The sequence below is a fragment of the Maniola hyperantus genome, chromosome 1, assembly GCF_902806685.2.
Source record: "Maniola hyperantus chromosome 1, iAphHyp1.2, whole genome shotgun sequence".
Taxonomy (NCBI): domain Eukaryota; kingdom Metazoa; phylum Arthropoda; class Insecta; order Lepidoptera; family Nymphalidae; genus Maniola; species Maniola hyperantus.
In genome coordinates, this window is record NC_048536.1 from 3,334,198 (window position 1) to 3,350,857 (window position 16,660).

The window sequence follows — 16,660 nt, forward strand, 5'->3', positions numbered from 1 at the left end:
TCTGCACTATTATTTTATTACTGTATTGTACTACGTTTATCTGACTTTCGTAAGCGCTTGTATACCTAAGTCTAAATCGAAAAAAATAAAAAAATACAAATACAAATGTTTTTTTTCCTGATTCATATCCAATTTGTAAAATATGGTAAAACCAGGTAAAACTATTATTTTAAATAATCTGGCCAATTGTATTGAAAATAATAAAATTTTATGGAAATTCATTGATATCGCCAACAGTGTGATAATATTAAAATTGGCCCTAAAATTTGGACCTTGAAAGCACGCGACTGTTTGTAACTTGGTGCAAACTACAAGCGAGGGCGATATTATTTTTTTCCTTATCCAGCCCGCACGCCCAATAACCAAGGCAAACAAAAAATCTAATATTTTTTGCAATAACTGCATAAAATACTACTTGAATTTCTGTACTAGGTAGGTATATGTACGTTTAACACCCATGCTATAATAATTATAATATTATGTTTCATCACTGAAGTGTGGAACATACATGTAGCTCAGTACAATTTGGCGTAGCTAGTGACAAATTAGCGATGCTGGCGCCGTTCGGCCCCCAATGCTCTCCGTTACTTTATAGATAAACCTCACTATCCTTCCCATATAAAACGATTATATTATTAGTAACTTGGATCCAGCACGCGACAGGAAGCGCAGTACAATTGACGTAGCGAGCGACAAATTAGCGCTGCGCCCGGACGCCAGCCATTGATTCTTGACCAGCGTTGGCACCATTCGAACCGCGATGTTCTACATTTTTAGACAGTGTGATCTACTCTAGCTCAAACACAGCTTCTATATCCATCGCTATCCGTCCCAAATAAAATGATTTATATTGTTAGTTACTTGGACCACAGCACGCGACAGGAGGCACAGTACAATTGGCGTAGCGAGTGACAAATAAGCTATGCGCCCGGACGCGACATTGATTCCTGACCAACGTTGGCGTCATTTGAACCGCGATGCTCAACATTTTTAGATAGTGTGATCTACTCTAGCTCAAACACAGCTTCTATATCCATCGCTATTCATCCCAAATAAAATGATTTATATTGTTAGTTACTTGGACCACAGCACGCGACAGGAAGCACAGTACAATTGGCGTAGCGAGCGACAAATTAGCGCTGCGCCCGGACGCGCCATTGATTCCTGACCAACGTTGGCGTCATTTGAACCGCGATGCTCTACATTTTTAGACAGTGTGACCTACTCTAGCCCAGACACAGCTTCTATTACCCTCGCCATTCTTCCCATATAAAACAATTTTTATTGTTAGTTACTTGGACCACAGCACGCGACAGGAAGCACAGTACAATTGGCGTAGCGAGCGACAAATTAGCGCTGCGCCCGGACGCCGGCCATTGATTCCTGACCAGCGTTGGCGCCGTTCGAACCGCGATGCGCTGCATTTTTATACACTGTGACAGATTGTGGATGACTGTGACTCAGTGGTTGAGATAGTGAATCATAGAATGGAGGTCAATATGTCGTCCCATATTAGAGTGCACCATTACTTGCCATCCAGATTGGAATCAAATGCAATCCCTACGATGTAAAAAAAAATAGATCGTTGATTGGAGATGGTAAATTTGACAACTTTACCAGGAGTCAGGAAGATGTTGTATAGACTATAGTTGAAGACTGACTTGGCAAAGCAAATTATAGGTAGCTATTTTGTCGAGTGATACCCATTATTATCAATTTTGTATTGAGCTAAAGTTTTTTTCACGATTCAAGCATGGGTTCCGTATCAAAAATAGTTTATAACGATTACTTCGCTGTTAAGGATTAGGATTTTTAAATGACCTTATATTGTATTTACCAAAATACGAACTTAGAAAGGAATTCAAGGTGAATAAGATCCTCCAAACTTGTGACTCAAGAACTGTGATAGTGAATCATAGAGTGGGGGTCAGTGTGGATGTGACCCATTTGGGCAAGTAGTAAAAAGGTGCTTTAAATTTTGCGTTGGTGTTGTAAACAAGTCATATTATGTAATTTCGCTTTATCTTCTTGTAACTATTTGCGTCGGGAACCACTTGTTTCAACTATTGAATAGGAACATCAAAAACATTATGAGAAGCAATTTATAGTTTATAGCAACAAACGAAATGGACATAAATAACGCGAAAATCTAAACTAAATAATTTAGAGTTAAATATCTAGCACGCCGTGCGGAGATGACTTAAAAAACATGGCATTAAATTTTGGCCTACTTATTTGCTAAAAATCTAACTCTTTTACACGCAAGTCTTAGTAATACCTTAGAACTACTATTCCTATCTACCTCCTTTTATGTTACTAACGAAACATTGAATATATTATAATACTTGTTTTTAAAAATCCCGTGGGAACTCTTTGATTTCCTAATTTGATTCCTTTGATAAAAAGTAGCCTATGTTACTTTCCAGGCATTTAACTATACCCAGGCAAAAATCACGTCCATCCGTTGCTTCGTTGCGATGTGATTGAAGGACAAACCAACAAACCAACAAACAAACACTTATAATATATATACATATATATATATATATATATATAGGTAGTGATTGAAAAACATATTTATACATCTTTAGTGTTTTTTTAAAATTAATTTGAGTTTAAATATTATCAAAGAAAAACCTAATATCTAATGTGAATTCAATTGTTCCGATTACCCGTCATCATATTTAATGCCCTAAATAGGCTGTTACTTTGATTCAAGGTCCTAATTTATCAATTCACAAGACCTCTGAGTGTCAACTATGGGTCATCGCACTGGCGCCAACAAATCGCTTACTTCCTCGTGGCCAAGCAAATTGTTCCTTACGTATTATCTTTATCTATTCGGTCGGTGCAACGTATAACGATTCCGTATCTACAGATTAAAAAAAAGCAAAAAATAAAATAAGAACTGACTTCAATAATCACAAACACTAAAAAGTAAAATTATTTAATTTCTATAGTAATATTTTTTGGAGCCGGTGCCAATTAGCCGCACGAACAGTCTATCCACTCTTTATATTGTTTTGTGACTCCACATTGGCACCTCTTTGGCACTGACTCCAAAAAATATTATTATAGAACTACAGTAACTCTTGTATGTATCTTGTATTGTACCCAATGGTAGTAAATTAAATTATTTTTTACTTTTTAGTGTTTGTGGTTATTGAAGTCGGTTTTTTTTATTTTTTTTTATTTCACAATTTTTAGTGGCCTTGTGTACTAAAATATGATATGCCTGGTTAAAAACCTACTGTTTACTGAGCCATTACACTTACACAATACACACCCATACAAATGAACATTTGACAACAATCATTGAACATCAGAAGAGAAATGTTTTCCGAAAATGCTGTACCTAATGCCTGATTCAACCCAAACAAATAAAATGCATAGGTAAAGAAACTGAATTTGATGAAAAAAAAATTGACCAACCTCACTTCCATATGTTATCATTAGCTCGTGTCGTCGCCGTGGCGCCATGGAATCGCTCTCTTCCTCGAGGATGCACAGATTGCCGGCTGTTATGGACCTTATCCTGTTCCCAAATCCGTCCGACACTCAATAAATCTGTCTTAGTAACTTTCTGCATGTGTGTGTGTAGTGTGTAGTGTCGTGGTGTACCTATGGTGTATATATCATTAAAAATTATAGACGCGAAAAAATTTAAAAACCAGCCAAGTGCGAGTCAGGCTCGCGTGCGGAGGGTTCCGTAGTACAGTCGCATTTTTTCGACATTTTGCACGATAAATCAAAAACCATGATTCATGAAAATAAATAAATATCTGTTTTAGAATCTACAGGTGAAGCCCTTTCATATGATACCCCACTCGATATAATTATCTTCCTTCGAAAATTGAAAATACTAATTATTATTTAATGACCACAATTTTTTTTTTGTGTGATGTAACCACAAATTCGTAGTTTTTAGATTTTTCCCTGAATGTCTGCTATAAGACCTACATACCTACCAAATTTCATGATTCTAGGTCAACGGGAAGTACCCTGTAGGTTTCTTGACAGACCGACAGACAGACAGACAGACAGACAACAAAGTGATCCTATAGGGGTTCCGTTTTTCCTTTTGAGGTACGGAACTCTAAAAATTATATGCCAATGCGAATTGCGATTTATTTTTGATTCAGTCACAAAGCTCTCTCTATCTCACACTGCATCATAACTTGCCAGCTGGTCTTATTGCAACCAAGCGCTAATTTATAAATTAAAAAACCACTTGATACTTCAATAAAATGAATCCAGTAGTAATTAAACAAAAATTTTAAAGCAAGTACACCAAAAATTATAGATCAAATCTTATCAGTACACCCATTTAGGTAATCACTGCTGCGGATACACGATAACAGCACTGTAATTACATTTATCGTCTGTAATTGCGTGTAATTCCGTGTTTATTTGATAGGATAATGGCACGGGAGTTCGATTTTGTCATTCGAATACTGTTTGATTAATCATTTCGAAATTCCATTTGGATTTACCTGTGTAATTAACCCAAGTACCTAAAAATAATTTTGGTTTTCCATATTCCATACCAGTTGGGCCCCAAGCATCCAACTACCACACCTCTAGTTACTACCCTACTGGCAAAGCCGTGCCGCCATACGATTTAGCATTCCAGTAGGTACGATGCCGAGTAGGAACCTTCTTCTTCGTCTAGGTTCCTAACTTCCATATCCCTTTGAAGTTAGCCCGCTTCCATCTTTGACTAGGTACATTATCACTTACCATCAGGTTAGATCGCAATCAAGGTATCGGAATCACTACCCATATTATCAATGCGAAAGTGTGTTCGTTTGTTGGTTTGTCCTTAAATCACGTCGCAACGGAGCAACGGATCGACGTGATTTTTTGCATGGCTATAGTATAAGATCTGGAGAGTGACACAGGCTACTTTTTATCCCGGGAAATCAAAGAGTCCTCACGGGAAAGCAACATCGCACAATCGTACAAACCCTATAGTCAAACAGCACAGCATCACCAACATCAGCAACAATATTGCTCTATCAAACTTCATCATCGTTATCGCACCTCATTTCCAACCCACTGCTGCTACTGAGCACGTGTCTCCTCTCAAAATTTAAAGAGATTTTATTTTATTTTTATTGAAAAGGTTCGCTAGCGATTTTTACAAAAATGATCTTAAATTATATAAAGTTAAATTACATGACGTTGTTTGTAAAATCATTTGAAAGCAAACACTACATGCACATTCACACAATTTACATGCAAACAATTATTAATCATATAAGTAAAATAATACAAAAAGTAGCCAAAACTTTCCGAAATAGTGAAAACACAAAAAAACAAAAAAAAAAAAAAAAACACAAAAAAAGAGATATGCCATAGTCGACCACGCCGGCCAAATCCGGATTGGCAGACTTCACATACCTTTATTATGGAGCCTATGGAGGACTCAGACATGCAAGTTTCTCGATGTTATGTCAAACTTATCTCATCCCAATCAAATGCTCGATTGTAACAAAAAAATCTACTTTTTCGTGACCAAATCGTCCCAAATTAATCCGAGATAAAAAATGGACACTAATTCACATCATCTAAAATCTTACCTTGTATAGAATAAATGGAATTCAGGCAAAAAGCGGTCTGCGTTAGCTCTAACACGAGATACTCGTAAAATATGGTCAGTTACTCATACAAACATACAAATAAATATGTATATGGAATGCAGTTGTACATCATTAAATTTCACAAACCACCACAACGAGTCCTTCCTCATTTCCATTCAACAATTAAAACAGTGAATCACTCTCATTGAAACGGGTGGGACTTTGGGTTAGCCAATTACGTATTATTTTGTGGATTTCAGTGAAGCTACTATATTGTATTGTGTTAGTTTTGCGAATGCTTACTCTTCAACGTTAGCTCCTCGATAATATACATCGGTTTGACAAGTTTCCTAGTATTAGAGAGAGAGAGCCAGCGCCTGCCAGACCTTCCTTATTTTATAAAAGCTGAAAGTTTCTCTGCGCACTGTCCGCAACCCTGGGAGCAATGTTTGAATGTGTGTTTAGATCATGGTGGATTTGGGCGACAACAGATAATAAAGGTGTAAAAAAACCTCATTTATTTGTAAACTAGCGTATGCTCGAGTACACAAATTTCAAACCCCTATTTCACCCCTTTTGGGGTTGAATTTTGAAAAATCCTTTCTTAGCGGATGCCTACGTCATAATAGTTATCTGCATGCAAAATTTCAGCCCGATCCGTCCAGTAGTTTGAGATGTGCGTTGATAGATCAGTCAGTCAGTCAGTCACCTTTTCCTTTTATATATTTAGACTAGCTTATGCTCGCGACTTCGTCCGCGTGGACTACAAAATTTCAAAACCCTATTTCACCCCCTTAGGAGTTGAATTTTCAAAAATCCTTTCTTAGCGGATGCCTACGTCATAATAGCTATCTGCATGCCAAATTTCAGCCCGATCCGTCCAGTAGTTTGAGCTGTGCGTTGATAGATCAGTCAGTCAGTCAGTCAGTCATTCAGTCAGTCAGTCAGTCAGTCACCTTTTCCTTTTATATATAAATAAATAAATAAAAAAAAAGAAGATTAGATTAAGTGTGAAAGTAACAAGAGTTAATGTATTGTTCGCAGGTGTATCAGCAAGTGAAGCCCTAAGAAACGGCCTCTGTCACTCGCTCTGGGCGCCAGCAACGCGGCCCGAACCTTCTCCGCACCAGCAGTTAGATTCCTATACTGTTAGAGGTAATGTTATAATGCAGTTCTTATCACTACCTACCCATATCCTATCATCATCATCATCTGGTCTCTTGTAGGGACTTCCACACGCCACGGTTTTGCGCTGCCTGAGACGGCTCTCTGTGACTCGTTTGATGTCGTCCGTCCACCTAGTGGGGAGTCTTCCAACGCTGCGTCTTCCTGTGTGAGGTTGCCATTCTAGCACCTTGAGACCCCAACGTTTATTGGTTTTACGAACTTTGTACCCTGCCCATTGCCACTGCAGCTTCGCAACCCGTTGAGCTATGTCAGTTACTCTAGTTCTCCTACGGATCTTCACATTTCTGATTTGATTTGCATAGAACTGCAGCCCGTAAAAACGTAGGTTTTGCTTAGATCTTGATATCCAGTGTCATATTAAAGACAATATCTTCATTGAACACGATTTTTGTTTGGAATTGCCGTTCCATACATTTTATTCAATGCAATACTTACGCTATTATGACGTCACTGCACGACCTAGCGGCATTCGAAAGGATTCACGATTTAATATAAAAACCTCATAAACACGTACACGTACGGAATATCCAATAACATTGGGTCCACAAATCCCACGGCTTCAGATTTGGGCTGACACTATCTTATCTGGGCCGCGAGGCGCGTATCGCCGGGCGAAATTGCGTTTGTTTTATGGCTTTGATTTGCTGGCGGCGGCGACAAAGCTGCGGGTATCGATATCGACAGTTAAAACGTTCGTGTTATGATGGTTGTAATTCATGTATCGAACACAAATTTTCGTTATCGGGGATAAGCGGACGGTTAGCAAAAAAAATTTAGTTCGTAACGTACCTAGGTCAAGCCGTAATAATCTAGTGGTCCGCCTCCTAATCGGTAGGTCGGGGGTACGATTTTTGGACCTATGTGCGTTGTAAGCACTTAAATATCACTTGCTTTAACGGTGAAGGAAACACCGTGAGAAAACGTGCATGCCTGAAAGTTCTCCATTGTTCTCAAAGGTGTGGGAAGTCTGCCAATTCACATTTGGCCAGCGTAGCGTACACTATGCCCAAAACCCTTTTTGAGAGGAGACCCGTGCTGTGTGTGTGTGAGCTAGCGATAGGTTAATCATGATCATGATGATGGCGTACCGGCCTAGATATTCTGAAGAGTAAAGGAAAAGAGAGAGCTTTGATCTTAAGCATCTACGTCAGGTAAAAATAAAAAAAAAACTTAGACGGCGACCCAGGTCCCCGATTTCTTACGCCACCGCCGCCACCGGGGCGAGGATTTTTAGCATGGCCTTGCGTTATGCCTCCTGTACGCCCCATGCGTCCCACCGTCATTCTCAGTCATGGTTCAAACTTCGAGCTTCACAGGAGGCACTCTTAGGAAGACGTTGCCCTTGATTCAACTTCATCGAACTTTAGAGCTCAACTCCTGAGCATAGATGCCCGGTAATAATATAGCGGCCAATATGGCCTACCTATGCAGCATATACAATTTAAAAAATATCCAATCCCTGAAAACCTACAGTACGCGGAGGAAGTAATGTACATCGGCCTTTAGAATGACATTTTGGCTTTGTAGAGCGTTGTCTCTGTCACTCATACCTATATGACGTTTTGTCGGTCTCAACGACAGAGGCAATGCTCTACAAATCTGCTATCTCCTTCTAAAGGTCGATGTGCATCACTTTCTGCCGCGTACTGTACCTATCTGATTTATCTGCTTGCTTTGGCGATAAAAGTGTGAAGAGCTTGATAATAACAGTAATGACAGGTTTTAAATTTCACATTCTTATAACGTTGGCACCTTTTATACCTATACGAAGGAAGCATTGTATTTTATTTTTAAGATAAACTTTTAAAATTTTCTCTGCTGACCCTCCACCGCCCTGGTCTTGGCACATTGTAAATCCGAGTTGGACATGTGTACGCTTGTAAGTAAACATTAGTTTACGAGATAACGCCGAACCGTGTTTGAAATGTATAGATTGTCTAACATTATAATATAACCGCTTCGAGGAATCGTTTGTTGAATCTAAAAATTTGGGCAGTTAGTTTGTTCAATATCAGAATTATAATTTTTTTTTTTTTCCTACCATAAAGCACCATTATAAAATGGCAGCTTTATTACTACTACCATCTAGCCTATGGGCTAATAAGTAATATTATTCTAGCTTAAACTTCTACTTATGATTAATTTTTAAATCTAATTTACAGTCCAATAACTGTCCTTAGTTTATTCTAACACGTACTTACAGTTCACTATGTTCTTGTGACCTAGAAAAAAATTATAAAATATAAAAATATAAATTCATATGAATCAGGACCCTTATTATAAATGCGAAAGTGTCTTTGTTTGTTGGTTTGTTGGTTTGTTGGTTTGTTGGTTTGTCCTTCAATCAAGTCGCAACGGTGCAACGGATTGACGTGATTTTTGCATGGGTATAGATAAATACCTGGAAAGTGACATAGGCTACTTTTTATCCCGGAAAATCGAAGAGTTCCCACGGGATTTTTAAAAAACCTAATTCCTCGCGGACGAAGTCGCGGGCATCATCTAGTTTTTTTAATATTTGAAACATGAATAGACTGCATGTCTCCGTGCAAGTTCATAGAACTTTAAACATAAGGTGGTCAGTACTCCACAATGCCCGATCAATCAAAAGTTGCCTATTCGTGCACACCAAGTCCCGTCAATATTTGCCAAGTGGCACCGTCACGACATCGCCCCAGCACTTTATTTGTCCCGTTATTCACATTTTTGTTTGGCCAAGTGTGGCAAAGTCGACATTGTCCTCTTGTTTAAAGTTTGCGTGACTTAGCGGTATGACAATCGAGTTTGGTCTACCCTCTGAATTGTTAAGGCTTTCGTGATTGTTACGGGGGTTTATTTCTATGAAATGATTAGTTTATTTAACAGCGGTTTATTGCCAAGTTATGAAAATTTTATTCTAGAGCTCTAGGAGTTCTTATGTTTTGAAATGTTCTAAATATATAAAAACCGGCCAAATGCGAGTCAGGCTCGCGCACCGAGGGTTCCGTACTACAGTCGTATTTTTTCGACATTTTGCACGATAATTCAAAAACTATGATGCATAAAAATAAATAACAATCTGTTTGAGAATGCACAGGTAAAGCCCTTTCATATGATACGCTACTTGATATAAGTATCTTACTTCGAAAATTGAAAATACTTACTATTTTTGTTGTGTGATATAACCACAAATTCTTGGTTTTCAGATTTTTCCCCTTATGTCTGCTATAAGACCAAACCAAACCTGCCAAATTTCATGATTCTAAGTCAACGGGAAGTACCCTGTAGGTTTCTTGACAGACAGACAGACAACAAAGTGATTCTATAAGGGTTCCGTTTTTTCTTTTGAGGCACGGAACCCTAAAATGAAAAGTTCTGGCACACTGACTGACTCATCAGCTCCCAGCCCTAAGCTCTTGGACCTAGAAAGCTGAAATTATGCACAGATGTTTCCTTTATAATGTAGATAAGGAATAAAGTAGATTTTTTTGAAATTCCCACAGAACAGGGAACAATTAGGATTTATACCTATCCCAGATCCCTTCATGATGAAGAGAAAGCCGCGGGTGGTCACTCTAGCTCATAAATATTTGTTACGAACGCGCTTATTTTATCCTATTCTTGTACAACAGGCATAATTTTATAAAGCCTTTGTTAAAATAATATGAAATCATAATTTTTTAGGACCTAAAAACTAAAGAGGTCAAAGTCAAAGTAGCTTTGATAAAAAGAATTATGTCAGTATTTAATCGCAATTGCAATAAAAAAGTCATGTTTATACGTTTTTATTGCTTTTATAGTCCTTCAGTTAATTCCTAGTCAATGTAACACAAAAAGCACATTGAAGAAACTGTGTCAATTGCTGCAATGATTTGAGAATTATATTGACACAAAGCAAACTTTGCACTGAGAAAACTCATTAAACCTTGTTAAGTGGTCATAATCACAAATCTAGGCGCGAGCCTAACGATTATTGAGGGAGAATTTAATCTCAAAGATGCCGCGGGCGACATTTCGTCAATGCTTAGATACTTACAAACCTAATTCTTCTGTTGAGGAACTAAATGCTGCACAACCTTCAACTCTATCTGTAGGAAATTACGGAGCAAATATTTGTTTTTTATGGGTGATGGTAAGTTGGTAACAGTCACAAACATGAAATGTGCTATTGTTTCAGCAAATAATTCGTGGAAACATCGGAGAGAAATCGGGGCGCATACAAAGGCGCCGCCGAGATAATGTAGAGGTGCTTTGACCTTTGATTAAATTAAATAAAAGTGGCATGGCGTGTTTCTAACAGGAATTCCAAGGTTCAGTAAGGATAAACGATACTAGTTAATATCTGAAATCCCCAAAAGACACCTAGACACCTACTTAGTTTAAATCAGTCAGTTGCTATAACTGACATACAATAATTATTATTATGGTTGATAAAACAATAATCTATAATCCTATAAATGCGAAAGTGTGTCTACGAAGTGAAATCTCATATCGCTGTCTGTTTGTCTGTCCCTCTGTCTGTCTGTTGGCTTTTCACGGAACATCTGTAAGACGGATTTGATGAAATTTGGTACATACAGAGTTTGATGAAATTTGGACATAGGTCACAGAGTTTCCACGGGATTCTTAAAAACCCATCTGTTTAAGCGATTTTTATAAAATTTAGTACAGAGACAGCCGGAGATTTTTCCGGGAAAACCAATGTTATCAAAGTTAGAAGCATAGAAAAAGACATCTATGACTATAAATTAAATAATAATAGTTAGTTTAAAACCAAACATCATACAAAAAATCTATCCATTCTGCTTATCTCACACTAATATAATGATTTTAGGATTCAACTAAGACCCGATATCTGGTATCAATCGTACGACGTGAGTGAACGTAGGCAAGACATGGCCTCCTTAATCCAGCTCTCGACAACACTTGAAGTCCCTAAGATCTCGCCGCTCTAAGATTTATCAAGCTTATCTGGGAAAAAGCTGTCAATGCAAATATGCTTGTGACTTGATATACTGATGTGGAAATCTTAGATTAGTGTTTGAATTCCTTGCAATTCGTATCATTTCTTTTTAAAGTCATACGGATCACCTGATTGCTGTTATGCATTTTGCAATATGACATGACTTTCTTTTGGTTTTGCAATAAGTAGGTATAAGTCCTGCAAATTGCTATTGCGCTGGAACCATTTCTCATTACTTCGAAATGACGTCATTTTGACGTTTGACGCAGCTGAAAAAAAAATATTCCATCAGCTCGAAACTTCAGTATAGTCCTGACGTCACTAAAATGGCGGCCACGCGCATAATCAATTTGAGGGACTTATATTATATTAAATAGTGTTAATCAACCATTTCAATAATGTTTCGTATTCGAAATAAAACTATTGCCACTAGACTATTTGGACTTATTCAACTATCCATGTAAAAAATCTGGTCAATCATTGCTCCGTTGCGGCGTGACTGAAGGACAAACCAACAAACAAACAGACGTCTTTCACATTTATAATGTGTTGTAATAAGTGCAATTTAACCCTTTCTAAAAGTAATCCATACTAATATTATAAATGCGAAAGTGTGTCTGTCTGTCTGTCTGTCTGCTAGCCTTTCACGGCCCATCCGTTCAACCGATTTTGACGAAATTTGGTACAGAGATAGCTTGCATCCCGGGGAAGGACATAGGCTATTTTTTATCCCGGAAAATCAAAAAGTTCCCACGAGATTTTTAAAAACCGAAATCCACGCGGAGGAAGTCGCGGGCATCACCTAGTGTTAAAATAAAAATGATGCTTCCTAAAGCATTCCATTAAAAATAACGTTATTTTTCTGTAACTTTTCTCTATCTACATTTTGAGATATGAATAAACCAGCCAATATTTTTTATGAATTTAATTCTAAAATACCAGTGGTTGTTAGATATCAACACAAGTTTTTATGAGCTTACAGTCTTAATTTTATTAGGTAGGTACAAGAAACACATTACGTCACTTCCCAAACAAAACTGTAAAGATAAATGGATCAGTCCTGATACAGGTACACGCTAATCTCACCTATCGAAGACCTTCAGAATATAGCTTTGATTAATGCACAGTAAATGGATTACCAAGAGAAATCCAACTCGATTAGACCCGAGGTTTGCGATAATTCTTTATGATTTTTTAGAGTTCTGTCTCGGCGTTGGTAAAACGGACATTTTAATTTAAAACGTCGCACGCCCTTCCAGCATCAAATTTCCCCTCCAATTTCAATACGGGTACCTTCAAGTCAAGAGTGAATAGGCATCTTCTAGGCAAGCGCGCTCCATCTTAGGCTGCATCATCACTTGCCACCAGGTCTGATTGCAGCCAAACGCTAAAAAAAAAAAAATCTTTCTATTTCTAGTGGCAGAAGATAAGTATACTCACAGAATTCTAAATAAGGTAATACCTACCTAAGTAGAATCTCATCTGCTGTCTATAATACCGGGAAAGAAAGGAAAGATATTATTATAGTAGTTTGTTTATGTTGTGTCGCCCTAGTTGTATGTAACTATTTAGTAAGCTGTGGATAGTGTAGTGGATTTCATATTTGTCAATTTTGTTAGATTTAAGTCGTACCTAGTTTTAACTTTTAATATGTAATTGTTTACTGTCTCAAATAAAATAAAATAAAATAAAATAAAATAAAGCGCGGTATCATAGCTACTCACGCTATTTGACATCATCATCAACCGATAGACGTCCATTGCTGAACATAGGTATCTTGAAGGGACTTTCACATGACACTGTTTTGCGCATGCCGCCTGAATCCAGCGGCTCCCTGCGACTCGTTTGATCTATTCGATTGCAGCTATTTTACATCATTAGCACATTTTATCAACCCACGCAACGTTCATTGAGCTGCAACACTATGCAGGCATATTATTATCAGTTTTTACCTTTTTACAATACGGCGCTTGCTGCTTCACTATACCCTATCCGCGGATAAGTTATATAGCGCTCTCTCTATTACGTATCCACACAAATGATAGAGCCAAACAGAGAGAGCGCTATAATATTAACTTTATTCCGCGGATAGGGTAAAGTAATCTACGATAGCTGAGGCAATTTTTAAGAAAACAAACGTCACTACATTTGGAAACGAGTTTTCAAAGGACACTGACAATTTATTTTTATACTTTAGAGCTTATTTAGAGTAAGATCAATTTGTGAATTTTGTGATAAATAGGTATTTCATTTGACAAGGATTGACAAGGATTTAAAAAAATGTTTTCGTCATTTACGATCTAAGATTTGGCTAATCCGTGCCGATAAATAGGATTTGTCGTGTTGTTAGAGCTGATAAAAGATATTAAAACTGAATGATAACATTTGATTTATAAGTTATTTTTTGTAAATTCACTGATAGCGCAACATTTCAACCGTAATTATTAGTAGCTAGATAGAAGGTACCCGTGATAAAAAAACGGCCAAGTGCGAGTCGGACTCGCACACGAAGGGTTCCGTACCGTTTTAATTTAATTTAAAACATCTTTATTGCTTAACTAGCTTATGCTCGCGACTTTGTCCGCGTGGACTACACAAATCTCAAACCCCTATTGCACCCCCTTAGTGGTCGAATTTTCAATAATCCTTTCTTAGCGGATGCCTACATCATAATAGCTATCTGCATACCAAATTTCAGCTAGATTTGTCCAGTAGTTTGAGCTGTGCGTTTGTAGATCAGTCAGTCACCTTTTCCTTTTATATATTTAGATACTATGACAAAGAATAAAAATACAGGATATGCTTAAAAACAAAGGGCCTTCTATTACCTATAAAAACGGCAAAAAATCACCTTTGTTTTAGGGAAAATGGGAAATCAATAAATAAAATGTAACACCAATGGTACCGATGTGGGTCTATCTTACCCCATGCAAACACTTTATTAAAAATGGAATTTGTCACGCTCCCCATATATAAGTCGGATCATTATTAAACATTTCATTACAACCTCTAATCCTGACTAACGATTACAGCGTGACTTCGCATCTTTTATATTAACTCATAATCTATAGCCCTCTCGATCTATTCACGTGTCATGGCAAATTCCTTACGGGATTATGTAAGGATCTTGAAAACCTTTCTGTCTTAGAACCTAGCTTCACTTTGCAAACTTCAGAGATAATGGGGGAAAAGCGGTATTATTTGACACTAACTGATACCCGCGACTACGTCTGCGTGGATTTTCTTAAAAATCCCGAGGAAAAGCTATGATTTTCCAGGTCTTTAACTATACCCGTGCAAAAAATAACAATGACCCGTTGCGATGTGATTGAAGGACAAACTAATAAACCAACAAACAAACACGCTTTCGCATTAACAGTAAGTATGGGTAATTGGGTAGTGGTTTTTCATCAAAATTCAAAACAAAGTGGCTTATTTTATCGACATATTTCAGGATCTGCAAATAAAGCCCTTTCATAAAAATATATTCCACTCGGTCTAGTTTAAAAAAAACCCGGCCAAGTGCGAGTCAGGCTCGCGCAACGAAGGTTCCGTACTACAGTCGTATTTTTTCGACATTTTGCACGATAATTCAAAAACTATGATGCATAAAAATCTGTTTTAGAATGCACAGGTTAAGCCCTTTCATATAATACCCCACTTGATATAGTTAGATTCGAAACTTGAAAATACTTACTAATTTTTAGTTCATGAGCACAATTTAATTTTTTTGTGTGATGTAACCACAAATTCACGGTTTTTAGATTTTTCCCCTAATGTCTGCTATGACCTACCTACCTGCCAAATTCCATGATTCTAGGTCATTGACAGACCGACAGACAGACATACAGACAGACAGACAGACAAACAGCAAAGTGATCCTATAAGGGTTCCCCAACATCCCGAATAGAAAACAGACGTCGTGACACTAGATTATCAGCGCTCTCGACTCTGTTACGGTATACGGTAGCCTAAAGTTCAAAACGTAAAATACAGGACACTGACAAAATAGCCAATAATTTCACGGTGAGCCTCAGATTGTTATCCCATCGAGCTTTCAGCAAATTAAAAATACGGCGCGGTCGCGTTTCGAAACACGAATTGCTATTTGCATACAAATTAGGTATCAGTTTAAAGCTAATGTAAGTACCTACCTATTTGTAGGTAATTGTTAAGTCTAGTCTAGAACCTTTTTTTGCCCTTGATAGGTCTTCAGAGGACTTTCAGTAAATTAACGTGACACCAATAAAATAATAATTCTTATTTTAAGATGTTGGCATTTAGTATGATATAGAAAGCAAATCTTTTTAATCCAAGGTTAACCTTTTTATTCGATTTGTTGTATAAAAATTAACCCATAACTGCTTTCTTACCTTCATTGATGATGCTGTCTAACGGCCGAAAATAATAGTCAATTATATCTATCCGTAATCTATGATTAGCGACGTTGTTAACTTTCAAAAGATCATACAATTTATGGCAAAGATTATTAGGATTGATAAAACCTACACACATTATGCAAATAAAGAATTGTATTCTATTGTATTTTCGGCTTTAAGATATTTAGATGGTGTAAGTTACTTATAAGGGTTATGGCTGTAAATGGCAGTTTTTATTGAAACTAAATATCTATTAGCTATTATTTAATCTGTTGTCTCTACAGTGGTCTACACATACCCCTAACCTGTTTCTAGGCAGCATCATATCAGAACGCTAATTCACTAACCAATATACTTAACTCTAGTACATTTCACCTTATTTAGGGTTCCGTACCTCAAAAGGAAAAACGGAACTCTTATAGTTGTCTGTCTGTCTGTCTGTCGGTCTGTAAAGAAACCTATAGAGTACTTCCCGTTGACCTAGAATCATGAAATTTGGCAGGTAGGCAGCTCTCATAGAGGATATTTGGGGAAAAATCTTAAACCATGAATTAGTGGTTACATCACAC

The 16,660-nt window shown here is 37.4% G+C and overlaps 1 protein-coding gene across 1 annotated transcript in view; it reads left to right on the top strand.

Moving 5' to 3' along the window:
• sens-2 (senseless-2) overlaps positions 1 to 16,660 on the top strand; it is an 89,635-nt gene that overhangs the window by 19,470 nt on the left and 53,505 nt on the right. The window contains exon 2 of the mRNA XM_034968961.2: positions 6,627 to 6,737. Coding sequence (XP_034824852.1) covers positions 6,627 to 6,737 — 111 coding nt within the window. The remainder of the gene's footprint in view (positions 1 to 6,626; positions 6,738 to 16,660) is intronic.